Source organism: Bos taurus, chromosome 15 (assembly GCF_002263795.3).
Source record: "Bos taurus isolate L1 Dominette 01449 registration number 42190680 breed Hereford chromosome 15, ARS-UCD2.0, whole genome shotgun sequence".
In the NCBI taxonomy this organism is placed as follows: Eukaryota; Metazoa; Chordata; class Mammalia; order Artiodactyla; family Bovidae; genus Bos; species Bos taurus.
The window spans coordinates 18,096,368-18,117,140 of NC_037342.1; the positions used below are offsets into that span (position 1 = coordinate 18,096,368).

At 38.5% G+C, this 20,773-nt stretch overlaps 1 protein-coding gene across 3 annotated transcripts in view; it reads right to left on the bottom strand.

The window, feature by feature from the left end:
- The window catches only part of C15H11orf65 (chromosome 15 C11orf65 homolog), a 120,109-nt gene that overhangs the window by 82,232 nt on the left and 17,104 nt on the right, over positions 1 to 20,773 (bottom strand). Inside the window, exon 2 of one of the 3 annotated variants that reach the window (XM_059875076.1) lies at positions 6,548 to 6,627. The exons of the other annotated variants lie outside the window; for them this stretch is intronic. Within the exon in view, the coding sequence (XP_059731059.1) occupies positions 6,548 to 6,553 (6 nt within the window). The 5' untranslated portion in view covers positions 6,554 to 6,627. The remainder of the gene's footprint in view (positions 1 to 6,547; positions 6,628 to 20,773) is intronic. 3 annotated transcript variants of the gene reach the window in all.

Here is a 20,773-nt window from a genome sequence, read left to right on the forward strand (position 1 = left end):
GGCTTTGGTGTAGTCAATAAGGCAGAAGTAGATGTTTTTCTGGAACTTTCTTGATTTTTTGATGATCCAATGGATGTTGGCAATACGATCTCTGGTTCCTCTGCCTTTTCTAAATCCAGTTTGAACATCTGGAAGTTCATGGTTCATGTACTGTTGAAGCCTGGCTTGGAGAATTTTGAGCATTATTTTGCTAGTGTGTGAGATGAGTACAACTGTGTGGTAGTTTGAGCATTCTTTGGCATTGCCTTTCTTTGGGATTGGAAGGAAAACTGACCTTGTCCAGTCCTGTGGCCACTGCTGAATTTTCCAAATTTGCTGGCATATTGAGTGCAGCACTTTCACAGCATCAAGTTTCAGGATTTGAAATAGCTCAACTGGAATTCCATCACCTCCACTAGCTTTGTTCATAGTGATGCTTCCTAAGGCCCACTTGACTTCACATTCCAGGATGTCTGGCTCTAGATGGGTGATCACACCATCATGGTTATCTGGGTCATTAAGATCTTTTTTGTACAGTTCTTCTGTGTATTCTTGCCACCTCTTCTTAATATCTGCTTCTGTTAGGTCCATACTGTTTCTGTCCTTTATTGTGCCCATCTTTACATGAAATGTTCCCTTGGTATCTCTAATTTTCTTGAAGAGATCTCTAGTTTTTCCCATTCCATTGTTTTCCTCCATTTCTTCACATTGATCACTGAGGAAGGCTTTCTTATCTCTCCTTGTTATTCTTTGGAACTTTGCATTCAACTGGGTATATCTTTCCTTTTATCCTTTGCCTGTACCTTCTCTTTTCAGCTATTTGTAAGGCTTCCTGAGACAACCATTTTGCACTTTCACATTTCTTTTTCATGGAGATGATCTTGATCACTGCCTCCTGTACAATGTCATGGACCTCTGCCCATAGTTCTTCATGCATTCTATCAGATCTAATCCCTTGAATCTATTTGTCACTTCCACTGTATAACTGTCAGGTATTTGATTTAGGTCATACCTGAATGGTCTAGTGGTTTTCCCTACTTTCTTCCATGTAAGTCTGAATTTGGCAATAAGTAGTTCATGATCTTAGCCATGGTCAGCTCCTGGTCTTGTCTTTGCTGATGGTACAGAGCTTCTCCATCTTTAGCTTCAAAGAATATAATCAATCTGATTTCAGTATTGATCATCTGGTGAAGTCCATGTGTAAAGTCATCTCTTGTGTTGTTGGAAGAGGGTGTTTGCTATGACCCATGCATTCTCTTGGCCAAACTCTGTTAGCCTTTTGTACACTGAGGCCAAACTTGCCTGTTATTCCAGGTATCTTCTGACTTTCTGCTTTTGCATTCCAATCCCCCATGATGAAAAGGACATCTTTTTTTTTGGTGTTAGTTCTAGAAGGTCTTGTATGTCTTCATAGAATTGTTCAACTTCAGCTTCTTCAGCATTAGTGGTTGGGGCATAGACTTGGATTACTGTGTTATTGAATGGTTTGCCTTGGAAACGAACAGAGATCATTCTGTCATTTTTGAGTTTGCACCCAAATACTGCATTTTGGACTCTTGTTGACTATGAGGGCTACTCCATTTCTTCTAAGGGATTCTTGCTCACAGTAGTAGATGTAAAGGTCATCTGAGTTAAATTCACCCATTCTAGTCAATTTCAGTTCACTAATTCCTAAAATGTCGATGTTCACTCTTGCCATCTCCTGTTTGCTACTTCCAATTTACCTTGATTCATGGACCTAACATTCCAGGTTCCTATGCAATATTCTTTTTTACAGCATCGGACTTTACTTCCATCACCAGTCCCATCCACAACTGGGCGTTGTTTTTGCTTTGGCTCTGTCTCTTCATTCTTTCTGGAGTTATTTCTCCACTCTTCTCCAGTAGCATATTGGGCACCTACCGACCAGGGAATTTCATCTTTCAGTGTCATATCTTTTTGTCTTTTTATACTGTTAATGGGGTCTTAAGGCAAGAATACTGAAGTGGTTTGCCATTCCTTTCTCCGGTGGACCAGTTTTGTCAGAACTCTCCACCATGACCTATCCATCTTGGGTGGCCCTACATGGTATGGCTCATATTTTCATTGAGTTAGACAAAGCTGTGGTCCATGTGATCAGTTTTCTGTGATTGTGGTTTTCATTCTGTCTGCCCTCTGATGGATAAGGATAAGAGGCTATGGAAGCTCCCTGAAGGAAGAGACTGACTGTGGGGGAAACTGGGTCTGGTTCTGTTGGGCAGGGCCATGCTCAGTAAATATTTAATCCAATTTTCTGTTCATGGGCTAGGCTGTGTTCTCTCCCTGTTGTTTGACCTGAGACCAAACTATGGTGGAGGTAATGAAGATAATGGCGACCTCCTTCAAAAGGTCCCAAGCACGCACTGCCACACTCAGTGCCCCCGACCCTACAGCAGGCCCCCTGCAACCCACACCTCCTCCGGAGACTCCTGGATACTCACAGGCAAGTGTGGGTCAGTCTTTTGTGGGGTCACTGCTCCTTTCTTTTAGTTCTTCTAGGCCTTTGTTAAACATTTCTTGCATCTTCTTGATCCTTGCTTCTATTCTTTCCCTAATATCTTGGATCATTCTCACTATTATTATTCTGAATTCTTTTCCTGATAGATTGGCTATCTCCACTTGACTTCGTTGTTCTTCTGGAGTTTCATCTTATTTATTCATCTGGGACATATTCCTCTGCTGTCTTACTTTGACTAACTTTCTGTGATTGTTATTTCTGTTCCAGAGCCTGTAGGTTTGTAGTTCTTGCTTCTACTGTCTGCCTCTGTTGAATAAGGTTGTCTAAGAGGTTTGTGCAGGTTTCCTGATTGGATGGGCTGATTCCTGCTCAGTGCTGGGTGCAGTTGGGTCTTGCCTCTTTTGTTGGCAGGGCCATGCTCAGGAAGAGTTTAAGCCACTTGTCTGCTGATAGGCGGGACTGTGTTCCTGCTCTATTGGTTGTTTGGCTTTAGGTGACCCAGCATTGCAGCCTACAGGCTGTTTGGTGGGGCTAATGGCACATTCCAGGAGGGCTCATGGCAATGGGTACTTCTGAAAACTGCTACTGCCAGTGTCTTTGTCCCTGCAGTGAGCCGCAGCTACCCTCCACCTCTGCAGAAGGTAGGTCAATATTCTTATGGGTCACTTTCCCCCCTGTATTTCAGTGCACATGAGACTTTGTGTGTATCCTCTAAGTGTGGAATTTCTTTTCCCAGAAGTTCTGTGGAAGTCCTATTATCTAACCCCACCAGCCTTCAAAGCCAGATTCTCTGAGGATTCCTCCCATTGCTGGATCCCCAGGCTGGGAAGCCAGACGTGGGGCTCAGCACTTTCACTCCTGTGGGATAACTTCTCTGGTACAATTGCTTTCCAACTTGTGGGTAGTCCACCAATGGGTATGGGATTTGATTTTATTGTGATTGTGCCTGTCCTACCATCATGTTGTGGCTTATTTATTTTTTTAAAATGTAGAGTATTTTTTTTAGTAGGTTCCAGTAGTTTTTTCCCACCTGATGGTTATTTAGCAGTTAGTTGTGATTTTAGTGTTTTCATAAGAAGGGAGTGGCTCATGTCCTACTCTATCATCTTGAGCTTTCAACATCTGTATATAAATTTTAGGATTATTATAGTTCTATGAAAAATGTCATGGGTATATTGATAGGGATTGAATTAAATCTGTATATTGCTTTGGGTAGTATGGCCACTTTAACAATATTAATTCTTCCAATCCAATACCATGGTATATCTTTCCATTTCTTTGAATCATCTTCAGTTTCCTTCATCAGTGTTGTATAGTTTTCAGAGTATAGGTCTTTCTGTGGAGACTGTCAGAGTATAGGTCTGCTTGGTTTAAGTTTATTCTTACATATATATATATATTTTTTTTTTTTTTTCCTTTGGATGTGATTTTAAATGGATTTTTTCCTTTCAGTTTCTGATATTTCAGAAATAACAGATTTCTGTATACTTCTCTTATATCCTGCAACCTTGCTAAATTTGTTTATTATTCTAGTAGTTTTTGGGTGGAGATTTTAGGATTCTCTATGTCATTTGCAAATAGCGACAGTTTTACCTCTTCTCTACATTTTATTTCATTTTCTTATCTGATTTCTGTGAATAAGACCCACCAGGGAAGCCCCAAGGACTTTCAACACTATGTTAAATATAAGTGGTAAGAGTGGGCATCATTTTCTGGTTCCTGGATTTAGTGGGAAGTCTTTCAGATTTTAACCGTTGAGTTTGATGCCAGCTGTGGGTTTGCTGCAAATATTATGTTCTTTATGTTGAGACAGTTTCCCTCTATCCCCACTTTGGAGAGAGTTTTTATCCTGAATGGATGGTGAATTCTGTCAAATGCTTTTTTTGCATCTAGTAATCTTTTTACTAGGTAATTAAAAATTTCCTGACAAGTAATAGCCCTGGACCTGATGGCTTCACTAGTGAATTCTATGAAACATTTAAAGAAGAACCAATTCTTCTCAAGGTTTTCCAAAATATTGAAAAGGAGGCCTAACTCATTCTGGGAGGCCAGCTTTATCTTGACACCAAAGCCAGATAAAGACACTACAGGAAAAGAAAACTATAGACCAGTATCCCTATGAATATTGATGCAAAAATACTAGCAAAGAGAGTATAGCAGCACATTAAAAGTATGACTATTGTCACAATGAACAAACTGGATCTATTCCTGGAATGCAAAGATAGTTCACAATAGAAATATCAATCAATGTTCTCAACAAAGCCAGTATCAGTTCAGTTCAGTCACTCAGTCATGTCTGACTCTTTGCAACCCCATGGACTGCAGCATGCCAGGCCTCCACGTCCATCACCAACTCCTGGAGTTTACCCAAACTCATGTCCATTGAGTTGGCGATGCCATCTAACCATCTCATCCTCTGTCATCTCCTTCTTCTCCCGTTTTCAATCTTTCCCAGCATCAGGGTCTTTTAAAATGAGTCAGTTCTTCGCATCAGGTGGCCAAAGTACTGGAGTTTAGGTTCAGCATCAATCCTTCCAATGAATATTCAGGACTGATTGCCTTTAGGGTGGACTGGTTGGATCTCCTTGCAGTCCAAGGAACTCTCAAGAGTGTTCTCCAACACCACAGTTCAAAAGCATCAATTCTTCGGCACTCAGCTTTCTTTGTATTCCAACTCTCACATCCATATGTGACTACTGGAAAAACCATAGCTTTGACTAGACAGACCTTTGTTGGCAAAGTAATGTCTCTGATTTTAAAAGCCAGTATAGAGAGGAACATATTTCAATATTATAAAGGTCACACATGACAATATCACAGCTAACATCATACACAATAGTTAAATGCTGCAAGCATTTTATTAAAGATCAGGAATAAAACAAGGGTGCCCATAATCCTTAAGGATGCCCATAAAGGATGAATAATCAGTGCTGATTATTCAACATAGTATTAGAAGCCCTAGCCAGAGCATTTAACTAAGAAAAGAAATAAAAGTTATCCAAATTGGAGGGGAAGAAGTAAAACTGTCAGTTCACACAGATGACATGATACTATATGGTATTATACAAAGAAAACCCTAAGATTTCACAAAAAGATTGTTCAGATCAGTTCAGTTCAGTCGCTTAGTCATTTCTGACTCTTTGCGACCCCATGGAGCACAGCACGCCAGGCCTCCCTGTCTATCACCAACTCCTGGAGTTTACCCAAACTCATATCCATTGAGTCGGTGATGCCATCCAACCATCTCATCCTCTGTCATCCCCTTCTCCTCCTGCCCGCAATCTTTCCCAGCATCACGGTCTTTTCAAATGAGCCAGCTCTTCACATCAGGTGGCAATAAGATTGGAGTTTCAGCTTCAACATCAGTCTTTCCAATAAACAGTCAGGACTGATCGTTAGGATGAACTGGTGGGATATCCTTGCAGTCCAAGGGACTCTCAAGAGTCTTCTCCAACACCACAGTTCAAAAGCATCAATTCTTCAGTGCTCAGCTTTCTTTATAGTCCAACTCTCACATCCATACATGACTACTGGAAAAACTATAGCCTTGACTAGATGGACCTTTGTTGGCAAAGTAATGTTTCTGCTTTTAGAAACAGCATATTAGCTGTCTAGGTTGGTCATAACTTTCCTTCCAAGGAGTAAGCGTCTTTTAATTTCATGGCTGCAGTCACCATCTTCTGTGATTTTAGAGCCCAAAAAGTAGAGTCAGCCACTGTTTCCACTATTTCTCCATCTATTTGCCATGAGTGATGGGACAGGATGCCATGATCTTAGTTTTCTGAATGTTGAGCTTTAAGCCAACTTTTTCACTCTCCTCTTTCACTTTCATCAAGAGGCTCTTTAGTTCTTCTTCACTTTCTGCCATAAGGGTGGTGTCATCTGCATATCTGAGGTTATTGATATTTCTCCCAGCAATCTGGATTCCAGCTTGTGCTTCTTCCAGCCCAGCATTTCTCATGATGTACTCTGCATATAAGCTAAATAGGCAGGGCGACAATATACAGCCTTGACATACTCCTTTTCCTATTTGGAACCAGTCTGTTGTTTCACGTCCAGTTCTAACTGACCTATATACAGATTTCTGCATACCTGCATACAGATTTCTCAAGAGGAGATTAGGTGGTCTGGTATTCCCATTTCTTTTGGAATTTTCCACAGTTTATTGTGATCTGTATATAAACATATATATATAAATAAATATATATATATAATATATATATGTTAGAAAACTGATGAATATTTGTTAAACATTCATGACTTTGATTCCACTTGTTTGACTTAGTATGGATAGAATGCTAGATTTCTAATTAAAAATAGATATGCAACAAGCAACAAAAGTTTATTATATAGTATAGAGACCTATAGTCAATGTAATAACCTATAATGGAAAGTAATTAAAAATAATATATGTGTATATGTAAAACTGCATCACCTTGCTGTGCACCTAAAACATTACAAGTCAATGATACTTCAATGAAAGATATATATTAAAAAGAAAACCAAACAAAATGGATTAAAAGTTTGAACATAAGATCTGAAACCATAAAACTCTGGAAGGAAACACAGGTGGTAAGATCCTTGACATAGGTTTTGGGAACGATTTTTGAATATGACACCAAAAGCAACAAAAAAGCAAAAATAAACAAGTGGGACTATATTAAACTAAAAGCTTCTGAGCAAAGGAACCATCAACAAAATAAAAAGGTAAACTATTGAATGGGAGAAAATATTTGTAAGTCATATATCTGATAAGGGGCTAATATCCAAAATATGTTTAAAAACTCATATAACTCAATAACAAAAAAACGATCCAATTTACCAGTGGGCAGAAGATCTGAAAAGACATTCTCCCAGAAGAATACAGATGGCCAACAGGTACATAAAAAGATGCTCTACATACTTCATCATCAGGGAAATGTAAATCAAAATAGCAATGAGATATCACCTTACACCTGTTAGAATGGCTATTATAAAAAAGACTAGAGATAGTAAGTGTTGGTGAGGATGTAGAGAAAAGGGAACCTTTGTGCACTATTGGCAGAATGTAAATTTGTACAGGCACTATATAAAATAGTATGAAGTTTCCTCAAAAAAATAAAAATATAACTATGATCCAGCATTTCTACTTCTAAGCATTTGCCTGAAGAAAATGAAAACACTAACTCAAAAAGATATATACACCTCATGTTCATTGCAGCATTATTTACAATAGCCAGGATGTGGAAACAACCTAAGTATTCCATGGTTGGATAAAAGGATAAAGAAGATGTGGATATATACACAATGGAATATAACTCAGCCATAAGACAATAAGAACATTTTGCTATTTGTGACAATATGAACAGACCTCAAGAGCATTATGGTAAGTGAAATAAGTCAAACAGAGAAGGACAAATACTATATGATCTCTCTTATATATGAAATCTAAAATAATAATAAGTAAATAATAAAACCAAGCTTATAGATACAGAGAACAGACTGTAACTTCCAGAGGTGGAGAGACAGTGGAGTGTGGGAGAAATAGGTTAAATCACTTTTTGGCATTTTTTTCTTTAGTTTACATAAAGTGAATTGTAAAAAAATGTATGCATTTTCACTTAGAACAATGGATTATCCCATCTGATAGTTGTCATATGACAAGATGTAATCTCTGAGTCCTCAATTAATAGAGTGTGTGTGTGTGTGTGTGTGTGAAAGTCGCTTAGTTGTGTCTGACATTTTGCGAACCCATGGACTATAAAGTCCATGAAATTCTCCAGGCCAGAATACTGGAGTGGGTAGACTTTCCCTTCTCCAGGGGATCTTTCCAACCCAGGGGGCCAATTAGTAGAAAAATATACAAATCAGAAAGCCCAGAAGGTCACGTAATGGAAGTTTTAAGATGAAGTCCTATAACATCTACCTCAGTCTGGATTGGAATTAACATTAGGGATGTAGGGACGGTGTCTACCTCTAAGCATAATCTTAGGATCTCAACTAGTATTGATCTAACCACACCTCAGATGGTAAGTATTGTATTTCCTGTAGGCTACCATTGAAATTTTATTGATTTCATTTATTTATCTATTTTTCCTATTAGACTGTGTTAAAAATCAATCAATATAGAACATTAACAGAATGAAGGAAAAAACCTACATAATTATCTCAATTGGTATAAGAAAAGCATTTGATAAAATTCAACATCCTTTCACGATAATAATACTCAATAAATTTGGAATAGAAGAAAACCAGCTCAACATATTAAAATCATAAATTAAAATTCCACAGTGGACATTATACAGAGTGTACATTAGACTCAGTGGTGAAAGGCTGCAACTACTGTGAAACCAGGAATAAAGCAAGGATATCCAATTTTGCCACTTTTTTTCAACATAATACTCATAGTTCTAGCCAGAGTAATTTGGCAAGATAGAGAAATATAGGCATCAAATTGGAAAGGAAGAAGTAAAATTATATCTGTTCACAGAAAACATCTTATATGTATAAAACCTTAAAGATTCCACAAAAAAAATGCTTCTGGTTCTACTAAATAAATTCATCAAAGTAGTAGGATACAAATTCAGCACACAAAAGTCAGTTGCATTTCTATTAATATACACTAACAATGAACAGGCTGAAAAGGAAATTATAAAAATAGTTATTTACAATTGCATCAAAGAGAATAAAATATTATACTGAGGAATTAACTCTACCAAGGAAGTTAAAGACTTGTTCATTGAAAACTACAAAACATTGCTGAATGAAATAAAAGAAGACATAAATAAATGGAAACACTGACAAATTTTATTTTCTTGGGCTCCAAAATCACTGTGGACAGTGACTACAGCTACGAAATTAAAGACACTTAAACCGACTCGATGGACATGAGTTTGGGTAAACTCCAGGAGTTGGTGATGGACAGGGAGGCCTGGCGTGCTGCGATTCATGGGGTTGCAAAGAGTTGGACACAACTGAGTGACTGAACTGAACTGAACTGAAACCTTGGAATAAAAGCTATGACAAACCTAGATAGCATATTAAAGAGCAGAGACATCACTTTGCCAACAAAAGTCCATATGGTCAAAGCTATAGTTTTTCCAGTAGTCATGTGAGAGTTTGACCATAAAGGATGCTGAACACTGAAAAACCGATGCTTTCAAACTGTGGTGCTGGAGAAGACTTTTGAAAAGCCCTTGGACAGCAAGATCAAACCAGTCAATCCTAAAGGAAATAAACCCTGAATGTTCATTGGAAAGACTGATGCTGAAGCTGAAGCTCCAATACTTTGGCCATCTGATGCTAAGAGTTGACTCATTGGAAAAGACCCTGACACTGGGAAAGACTGAAGGCAGGAGAAGAGGATGAATTGAGGATGAATTGGTTGGATGGCATCACTGATTCAGTGGACATGAGTTTCAACAAACTCCAGGAGACAGTGAAAGACAGGGAAGTCTGGCTTCCTGTGTTAATTCATGCAAAATGGATAATTTCCCTCAAAACATTCTCAACTGTAGCCAAAGAATAGCTGATCAATAAATAATATTCTGGTTAACAGAATAGGAAGTTGGTTAAACAAATTATGATGCTGTCATAACAATAGAATTCTATGAGAATATTCAAAATGATGCTGTAAATGCACACATTGACATGGAAAATGTTTCATATTATGGTGTCAATTTTCAAAAAGCAGTTTATTAAACAGCTGTAAAAGTTATGCATGCCATCTTCTCCCTGCCCTATTTAAATAGATAACTGTAGGTGGTACAGTGGTAAAGAATCCACCTGCCAATTCAGGAGATTCAAGTGTCATGGGTTCAATTCCTGGGTTGGGAAGATTCTCTGGAATAGGAGATGGCAACCCACTCCAGTTTTATTGCCTGGCAAACTTTGGGGACAAAGGAGCCTGGAGGGCTATAGTCCATGGGGTTGCAAAGAGTTGGACAGGAATGTGCAACTGAGCATAAACACATGTATATGTACAGCTATGTACATGTGAATATGAATGTTGACAGTGGTGATAGAATTAAGGAGGAATTTAAAATATGTTTATTTTCATTTACTTCTGTAATGAACATGTACTACTTGAATAATAAAAATTTTAAAAAATTAGTTCATCACCAGCAGGAGAGCAATTCACTGAAGGCTTAACTTGAACAGTTAGCAGAAATAGGATGGGGGAGGGAGAGGGCATGAGGGATTTGAGTGAATCTCCTGTAGGTAGATCCCTAAAAGCTATGATATTTTGAATGTGGTCCATAAACCTATGCCAGTCTCTGAGCTATATGTTACCAGAAGAAACAAAGACAGAAATCAAGTACTTTGAAGATTTTATAGCAATTTGACATTATTGTGGTGTGTGTGCACATGCGTGGGCGCGCACACACACACACATACACAATCAATACGTTTGTAGATCCTTGTTATGTTTTTCTTTTTTGAGTAATCATTTTTATTTTATTTTCAAAACCAATAGTCTGCAACACATTGGAAATAAAATTTTCAAAAGTTTCTTTACCACTGAAAATTGATCTTGGAGTCAAGGTCAGGAGTTTGGTCTTGGAATCAGGTTCAGGTGCTAGTTTAGTTACATATATTTCGTGTAATGTCAATAGCATTTGCTTAACATTCTAGAAACTGGAGTATATAAACTGGAATCTACCAATCTAGAGGCATCTACAGATGCCTCTGTACATATATCAGACACCACTCATAAGGATCTTAACCTTTTGAATAATCTTGTTCTTAGTGCTGCTTTACTATTCTTGTCTAGACTGAGCTTAGTAGGATGGATGTTGGGGGTTAGAGGCAGATTTTAACTTTTCATTAATATCATGTACCAGTTAAAAACAGTTTTAAGTAAATACCTATTGGTGGGAATAATATAATAAATGACAAAGGAGGCTAAAAACTCTACATGTGTGTGTGCATGCTAAGTTACTTAAGTTGTCTCCGACTTTATGCAGCCCTATGGACCATAGCCTGCCAGGCTCCTCTGTCTATGGAATTCTCCAGGCAAGAATACTGGAGTGGGTTGCCATGCCTTCCTCCAGGGGATCTTCCTGACCCAGGGATTGAACCCACATCTCTTACATCTCCTGCTTTGGCAGGCAGGTTCTTTACCACTAGCACCAACTGAGAAACCCCCCAAATTCTGTATTAATTCATTGTTGTTTAAAGCAGAAACTTGAATGAAGTGGAGTGAGCTATTTATATACACAGAGTGTTTTAGGAAGATAGAACAGCAAGTGTGAAGGCAATGAAATAGGGCGTTGGAACAGGAAGAATGACAGTGTGACTGTAGCCAACTGTAGAGAAAAAAGAGTAGTAGGTAATAAAGCAGAGAGGTAATGGGATTACATAGTACATGCTAAATGTTATAATTTTATTGCAACTGTGAAGGGAAGATACTGAAGGGTTAGACTAGAGGAGTAACATGATCTGACTTAAATTTTTTGAATGTCACCCTGAAAGGGAGTAAAAGAAAACAAAAAAACTAAGCTATCTCTATGACTCAACATGAATAATTATGAATAAATCTATTACTATGTGAATATTAATCCTCCAAAAATATATGATACAACAGTAATACTCCATAATTATATACCCTATGATAATGCCAACCACCCACAATAATATGAATTTGGAGGTAACATGATTGGTTATTGGCTTCTGACTCCAAAGAAGGCTTATTCTGGACATTTAATTATAGTTGACCCTTGAACAACATGGTTTGTACTGTGTGGGTCCATATATATGCAGACTTTTTTTCAACAAATATATTGGGAAAAGTTTTGGAGATTTACAACAATTTGAAAAAACTTACAGGTATGTTTACATGGCCTAGAAATATAAGAAAACAAAGAAAAGGGTATTGTCATGACAGCATTAAATATATGTAGATACCAGTTTATCTTATCAATTTGCTACCATAAAATACACATGAATCTATTATAAAAAGTTAAAATTTATGAAAAGTTATGCACGCATAGACTGAACATGGTATCATTTGCAGTTGAGAGAATTGTAAACAATTGTAAAGATGCAATATTACACATACCTGCATATCATTTGCAGTTGAGAGAATTGTAAACAATTGTAAAGATGCAATATTACACATACCTGCATATTGTAGAACATACTTTACCATGGTAATCGATTTATCATCACCTACTATTGCTACTGCAGAGAGCTCAAGTGTTGTGAGTATCTGCTTAATATGCTGTGGTGCTAATTATCGCCATGTGAGTAATTCATCTCTTCAGCAAATTGCATATCACAATGAAAAGTGATCTCTCATGGGTCTCATGTATTTTTCATCATGCTTAGTGTAAACCCTGAATAACACCCATACAAAATGCTGCTATTGATAATGAAAGTGTGTGTTCCCAAGAAGCAGCATTCATGACATTACAAGAAAAGTTGAATAGCTTAATATATACTGTACAGTGAGGTCTGCAGCTGCAGTTGCCAGCCATTTTAAGATAAATCAATCCAGTGTAAGGACAACTGTCTATGCCCCAACCACTAATGCCAAAGAAGCTGAAGTCAAATGGTTCTATGAAGACCTACAAGACCTTCTAGAACTAGCACACACAAAAAAGATGTCCTTTTCATCATAGGCGATTAAAATGCAAAAGTAGGAAGTCAGAAGATAACTGGAGTAACAGGCAAGTTTGGCCTTGGAGCAAAAAATGAAGCAGGGCAAAGGCTAACAGAGTTTTGCAAAGAGAACACACTAGTCATAACAAACACCCTCTTCCAACAACACAAGAGATGACTTTACACATAGACATCACCAAGTGCTCAATACCAAAATCAGATTGATTACATTATTTGCAGCTGAAGATGAAGAAGCTCTATACAGTCGGCAAAAACAAGACCAGGAGGTGACTGTGGCTCAGATCATGAGCTCCTTATTGCAAAATTCAGACTTAAATTGAAGAAAGTGGGGAAAACCACTATGTCATTCAGGTATGCATGCATGCCAAGTTGCTTCAATTGGTCTGACTCTGTGTGATACTATGGACTGTAGCCACCAGGCTCCTCTGTCCATGGGATTTTCCAGGCAAGAATATTGAAGTTGGTTGCCATGCCCTTCTCCAGGGGATCTTCCTGACTCAAAGATTGAATCCAAATCTCTTACATCTCCTACGTTGGGAGGTGGGTCCTTTACCTCTGCTGCTGCTGCTGCTAAGTTGCTTCAGTCGTGTCCGACTCTGTGTCACCCCATAGATGGCAGCCCACCAGGCTCCCCCATCCCTGGGATTCTCCAGGCAAGAACACTGGAGTGGGTTGCCATTTCCTTCTCCAATGCATGAAAGTGAAAAGTGAAAGTGAAGTCACTCAGTCGTGTCCGACTCTTAGCGACTCCATGGACTGCAGCCTACCAGGCTCCTTCGCCCATGGGATTCTCCAGGCAAGAGTACTGGAGTGGGTTGCCATTGCCTTCTCCGCTAGCACCACTCAAATCCCTTATGATTATACAGTGGAAGTGACAAATAGGTTCAAGGGATTAGATATGATAGAGTACTTGAAGAACTATTGATGGAGTTTCATAACACTGGAAATACAGGAGGCGGTGATCAAAACCATCCCAACGAAAAAGGAATGCAAGAAGGCAAAATGGTTATCTGAGGAGGCCTTACAAAAAGCTGAGAACAGAAGTGAATGGCAAAGGAGAAAGGGAAACATATACCCATCTGATTACAGAGTTCCAAAGAATAGCAAGGAGAGATAAGAACCCCTTCTTACGGGTACAATGCAAAGAAATAGAGGAAAGCAATAGAATGAGAAAGACTAGAGATTGCTCCAAGAAAATCAGAAATATTAAGGGAACATTTCATCCAAAGATTGGCACAATGAAAGACAGAAATGGCAAGGACCTAACAGAAGCATAAGACATTAAGAACAGGTGGCAAGAATACACAGAAGAACTGTACAAAAAAAGGTCTTAATGACCCAGAAAACCACAGTAGTGTGGTCACTCACCTAGAGCCAGACATCCTGGAGTATGAAGTCAAGTGGGCCTTTGGATTCATTACTACAAACAAAGCTAGCAGAGGTGATGGAATTCCAGCTGTCCTATTTGAAATCCTAAAAGATGATGGTGTTAAAATGCTGCACTCTCCAAACATGCCAGCAAATTTGGAAAACTCAGCAGTGGCCACAGGATGAAAACAGGTCAGTTTTCATTCCAATACCAAAGAAAGGCAACAGTAAAGAATGTTCAAACTACTGCACAATTGTGCTCATTTCTCATGCTAGCAAGGTAATGCTAAAAATCCTTCAAGCTAGGCACAACAGTACACGAACCAAAATATTCCAGATGTACAAGCTGGATTTAGAAAAGGCAAAGGAACCAGAGATCAAATTGCTAACATCCATTGTGTCATAAATAAAGCAAGAGAATTACAGCAAAACTTCTACTTCTGCTTTATTGAGTATGCTAAAAGCCTTTGCCTGTGTGGATCACAAATTGTGGAGAATTCTTAAAGAGATGAGAATACCAGACCACCTTACCTGCCTCCTGAGAAACCTGTATGCAGGTCTAGAAGCAAAGTCAGAACAGGAAATAGAAAACCGGACAGGTTCTAAATTGAGATGTCAAGGCTGTATATTGTCATCCTGCTTATTTAACTTATATGCAGAGTACGCCATGTGAAATGCCAAGCTGTATGAACCACAAACTGGAATCAAGATTGCCAGGAAAAATATTATCAACTTCAGATATGCAGCTGATACCACCTTAATGTCTGAAAGTGAAGAGGAACTAAAGAGCTTCTTGATGAAGGTAAAAGAGGAGAGTGAAAAAGCTGGCTTGAAAGGCAACATTCAAAAAATTAAGATCATGGCATCTATGTCATCACTTCAAGGCAAATAGAATGGAAAAAATGGAAATAGTGGCAGATTTTACTTTCTTGGGCTCCAAAATCACCGTGGACAGTGACTGAAGCCATGACATTAAAATACACTTGCTCCTTGGGAGGAAAGCCATACAAACGTAGACAGTGTATTAAAAAGCAGAGACATTACTTTGCTGACAAAAGTCCATATGGTCAAATCTATGGTTTTTCCAGTACTCATGTATGGATGTGAGAATTGGGCCATAAAGAAGGCTGAGCACCAAAAATTGATGCTTTCAAACTGTAGTGCTGGAAAAGACTCTTGAGAATCCCTTGAACAGCAAGGAGATCAAACCAGTCAATCCTAAAGGAAATTAACCCTGAATATTCATTAGAAGGACTGAGGCTGAAGCTCTAATACTTTGGCCACCTGATGCAAAGAGCCGACTTATTGAAAAAGACCTTGATGCTGGGAAAGATGGAGGGCAACAGAGGATGAGATGGTTGGATGGCATCACCGATTCAATGGACATTAGTTTGAGCAAATTCTGGGAGATAGTGAAGGACAGGGAAACCTGGTATGCTGCAGTCCATGGGGTCACAGAGTTGGAAGTGAGTTAGCTACTGAACTACAACAAGGACCATTGTAAAAACAAAAGGTGGAGGGGGGAAGAAATTTGTGAAGTTCCCACTCCAGCTTTAACATCAGGTGTGAAAACCTTGCACTTTGTGCAAAATACCTTCTTGTCATAAATTGAAAATGCAGCTTTTCTGTGGGGGCAGGATTGCTATAAGAAGTCATACCTAAAGACTCTAATGTGATTCAAGGAAAAGTGAAGTCATTACATGAAAACATAAAGCAAAAGAATCTAAAGCTGAAAAACTTTAATTCCAGCAAAGGATGGTTTGATAAGTTTAGAAAAAGGTTTGGCTTTAAAAAATGTAAAGATAATAGAAGCAGCAGCTTCTGCCAACTAAGAGGTGATAGACAGGTTCAGAAGCCCACTGAAGAAAACAGAAAGGCTATCTGCCTCAACTGGTTCTCAGGGCAGAGAAGAGTGCCCTATTCTGGGGGGGAAATGCCACAAAGGATACTTATTAGTAATGAAGAAGAGAAGTAAGCACCAGGACACAGGGTAAGAAGGGATAGGCTAACTCTACTGTTTGTACAAATGCAGCTGAATTTATGATCAGGACTGCCCTTAACTATAAAGCTGTTAACCCCTAAGTCTTAGAGGAAAAAGATAAATACTAGCTGTCAGTCTTTTAGTTGTACAAGAAGAAGACCTGGACAACCAGGACACTTTTACTGAATTGATTCCATTGATGCTTTGCCACTGAAGTCAGGAAGTACCTTGCCAGTAAAGGACTGTCTTTTAAAATTATTTTTATATTGGACAATGTCCCTGGTTACTCAGAACTCTATGAGTTCATCACTGAATGCATCAAAGTGGTCTACCTGATGTGAAAACACAACATCTCTAATTCAGTCTCCAGATCAGGGTGTCAATAAGGACATTTAAATCTCATTGCACATGGTACTCTATGAAAAGGACTGTCAATATTCTAGCAGAGAACCAAATAGAACATCATGGAAGTCTGGAAAAATTACACCATAAGAGTTGTCATCATGGTTATAGAAAAAGCAATGAAAAAGCCATCAGGCCTGAAACAATAAATTCCTGCTGGAGAAAACAGTTTCCAGATACTGTCCATGACTTCATAGAACTCATTACAGAGACAATCAAGGAGATCATGAATGGGATTGTGGATGTGGCAAAAAGGTAGGAGGTGAAAGGTTTCAAGATATGGAACCTGGAGACATTCAAGGGCTAACAGACACCACATCAGAGGAATTAGAAGGCAACTTGATGGAGGTGAGTGCTTCTGAACTAGTTCCAGATGATAAGAAAGAAAATATAGAAGAAGCAGTGTCAGAAAATAAATTGACATTAGACAATCTATTGCAGCAGAAGAGTTCTTACTATTCAAGACTGCTTTCAACTTCTTTTACAACATGGAATCTTCCATGCTACAGGAACTGAAACTAAACAGTGGAAGGACTGGAGCCACGTAGAAACACTTTTAGAGAAATGAAAAAGTAAAAAGTCAAGCAGAAACTATGACATCTTTCATAAAATTGCACTGGGCATGCCTGCCTCTCCTGCCTCCCCCTTTACCTCCTATACCTCTTTCACCCCTGCCAATCTGGGAAAGGAAATAACAATCCCTCCCCTTCCTCAGTCTATTCAATGTGAAGATGATGAGGATAAAGATTTTTATGATCAATTTCCACTTAATGAATAGCAAACAATCATGCTGTATACTTAATAAACTTATCTGCTGTGTGTGTGGTTGTCTTTGTGTGAAAATCTAGTAACCACAATGGTGTGCCTCACTCTCCTGTAATTGGAGAAACTGAATATGAGTGTATCACCATCAGTTCAGTTCAGTTCAGTCGTTCAGTCATGTCCAACTCTTTGTGAACCCATGGACTGCAGAACGCCAGACCTCCCTGTCCATCACCAACTCCTGGAGCTTGCTCAAACTCATTTCCATCCAGTTGGTAATGCCATCCAACCATCTCATCCTCTATCATACCCTCTCCTCCTGCCTTCCATCTTTCCCAGCATCAGGGTCTTTGCCAATGAGTTAGTTCTTCCCATTAGGTGGCCAAAGTATTGGAGCTTCAGCTTTAGCATCAGTCCTTCCAGTGAATATTCAGGACTGATCTGCTTTAGGAGGGACTGGTTGGATTTCCTTGCAGTCCAAGGGACTCTCAAGAGTCTTCTCCAACACCACAGTTTAAAAGCATCAATCCTTCAGTGCTCAGCTTTCTTGATAGTCCAACTTACATCCATATATGACTACTAGAAAAACCATAGTGGATTTAATTCAGAAAACCAGTATATCTACTACTGTGGGCAAGAATCCCTTAGAAGAAATGGAGTAGCCCTCATAGTTAACAAAGAGTCCAAAATGCAGTACTTGGGTGCAATCTCAAAAATAACAGAATGATCTCTGTTCGTTTCCAAGGCAAAAAATAAAGCACAGTACTGTAAATGTATTTTCTCTTCCTTGTGATTTTAACAACATTCTTTTCTCTAGCTTACTTTATTATAATAATATAGTATATAAGACATATAATATACAAAATATGTGTTAATCATCTGTTTATGTTACAGTAAGGCTGCTGTAGTTAAGTTTTGAGAGTCAAAAGTTATATTTGGATGTTCAAGTGCATGAGGAGTCAGCACCCTTAATCTCACATTGTTCAAGGTTAAGTGTACTTTGTAATAACTCCTCCTTATATTGAATGGATTAAAATCTTGAAATCTACTTAGTGTTATGACATGGTTTTTTTTTTAATTAGGAAGATGAGCATAGAAGACCAGTGTGTATATGTACATATGGTTGGTGTAAGAGAGCTAATTTCTCATTTTATATTGTAAGAGGCTATCAGAAAACAGCCACATCTAAAAGAAATCAAGATTGACATATACACACTACTATATATAAAATACGTAACTAATAAGAACTATTAAAATATAGCACAGGGAACTCTAGTCATTACTTTGTGACCTATAAGATAAAAGAATCTAAAAGAGTGGATATATGTATAACTGACTCACTTTGCTGTACAGCAGAAACTAAGGTAACGTTGTAAATCAACCATATTCTAATAAAAATTAATTTTAAAATGGAAAAAAGAAAATAAAGATTTATTTTAATAAATATACATTAAAGTAATATACAAAAAGTAGAATAACATGCTATTTAAAATATGGATGTAAAAACCAAAACAAGTGCATGTGCAACAACAATAAAACAGAGTAGGGATAAAGAATGACCAAGGGATATTTTTATACAAACAGCCAAGGACAGCCTCTCTAATTAGGAAACCCTACTTTTTTATTATGCAAAGAGGGAACCATGGGAAAATGGTAGAAGAGGGTTCCAGACACAGGGAACAAAAGATAAAAATGTCTTTAGATAAGGAGCTTGGTGTGTTCAAGTGGTAGAAAAAGAGAAAACAGTGCCCTTGGAGTTCAGAGAAGAGGCAGAAGAGTGGGAGGTAAAAGAAATAGGCAGGAGCCACACTATCATTATATGGAAAATTGGCTGGCATGGTTTGGCAATGTACTAGAGCTGACTTGTTTCATTAGAGTCAAATTTTAAATTTTGAGAATTTTGTGAGCTAGTTTTTATACACAGTCATTATTTTAAAATTAAATTACTTAAACTTACAATCAAATAAAATAAAGGTAATATACACTCAAAACTCATCATTTAACTATTTACCTTCCTATTGAAGGGGATCAGAATATATCACCCCCAAATATGCTACTGTCAACTACAAATTGGCATTTGCCATTGGCACTTGCCATCGACCTCTACAAGGATTAAATCATGTGCTGCTACAGCTGCTGACCTTCAACACCCCTTGAAGGGAGTTCAGGGTAGAGAGCAGAAATGAGGCACTCTCTGCTCTGGAAAAACTGGCAGAATAGGTCTTCAGATAGTTAGATATTTTCAGGAGCTGACTTTATGAGCCCAATTCTTGCATCTTCTCATATCTAGAAAAGCATTAAATTCCTTCATGGTGACTTCTGCTCCTCCTGATTAGCAGAAATCTGCAAAAATATGCACTTGATTGCATGCACTCCCTCTTCACAAAAATGATATATATATACTGACTACTCCCCTACCTATTTGGAGCAGTTTCTCAGAGCTATCTGAAATGCTGTCTTCTGGGTTATAGTCTTCATTTTGCCCCAAATAAAACTTAACTCGCACCTTTCATACTGTGCACTTTTTCGGTCAGCAGTTATGGTGACTATGAAGGGACCCAGAGTGGATTTCTCTGTTTCACCTGAACTCTACAAAAAAACAGAGCCTTGCTTCCAGGAAAGGGCCCTTTCACCTATCTGCCACCTCAGAGAGTCCAGGTAAATTTAACTAAGTGTCTCCTGGTTCTTGGATCTCCCATATTGGATCTCCTGAGCTTTATTTGGCTGTGAATAGCATGTACCTGCCCCCTGTCACCCCACTCAGGTGAAAGATACTGGGAGGGGTGGTTAAAAGATACCAGGGTTTGCAATTATAGGAGACAGTGGTCTGTGTTGAGTGGTTAGGTAAAAGGCTGATCTGACACAATTCCTCAATTCAGTTGCTTTAATAGAATTGGCAGGATAAAAGTGAAGATACTACATAAGAGTTTTGCTCTGAAGAAAAGGGACAAGTCTCCTCCTGGTCAGTTATGGATTTCTCAGGCTACTGAGAAATTTACAGGAGTGGTGGGTGTCACACCACGGAGTGGTCCCACAGGGAAACCCACTCACTAATTAAAACACTTGTTCATTCAGGGGTCATGAATAAAAATTGGCCCTTCAGTGATCTGAGCACCTGTCGTGGTCTTAGACCACCAAAGGGAGAAACTGGAACTTGTAAGAGGGCTGAGACAACTCTAGGCTGACATCAAGAGGGTTAAGCT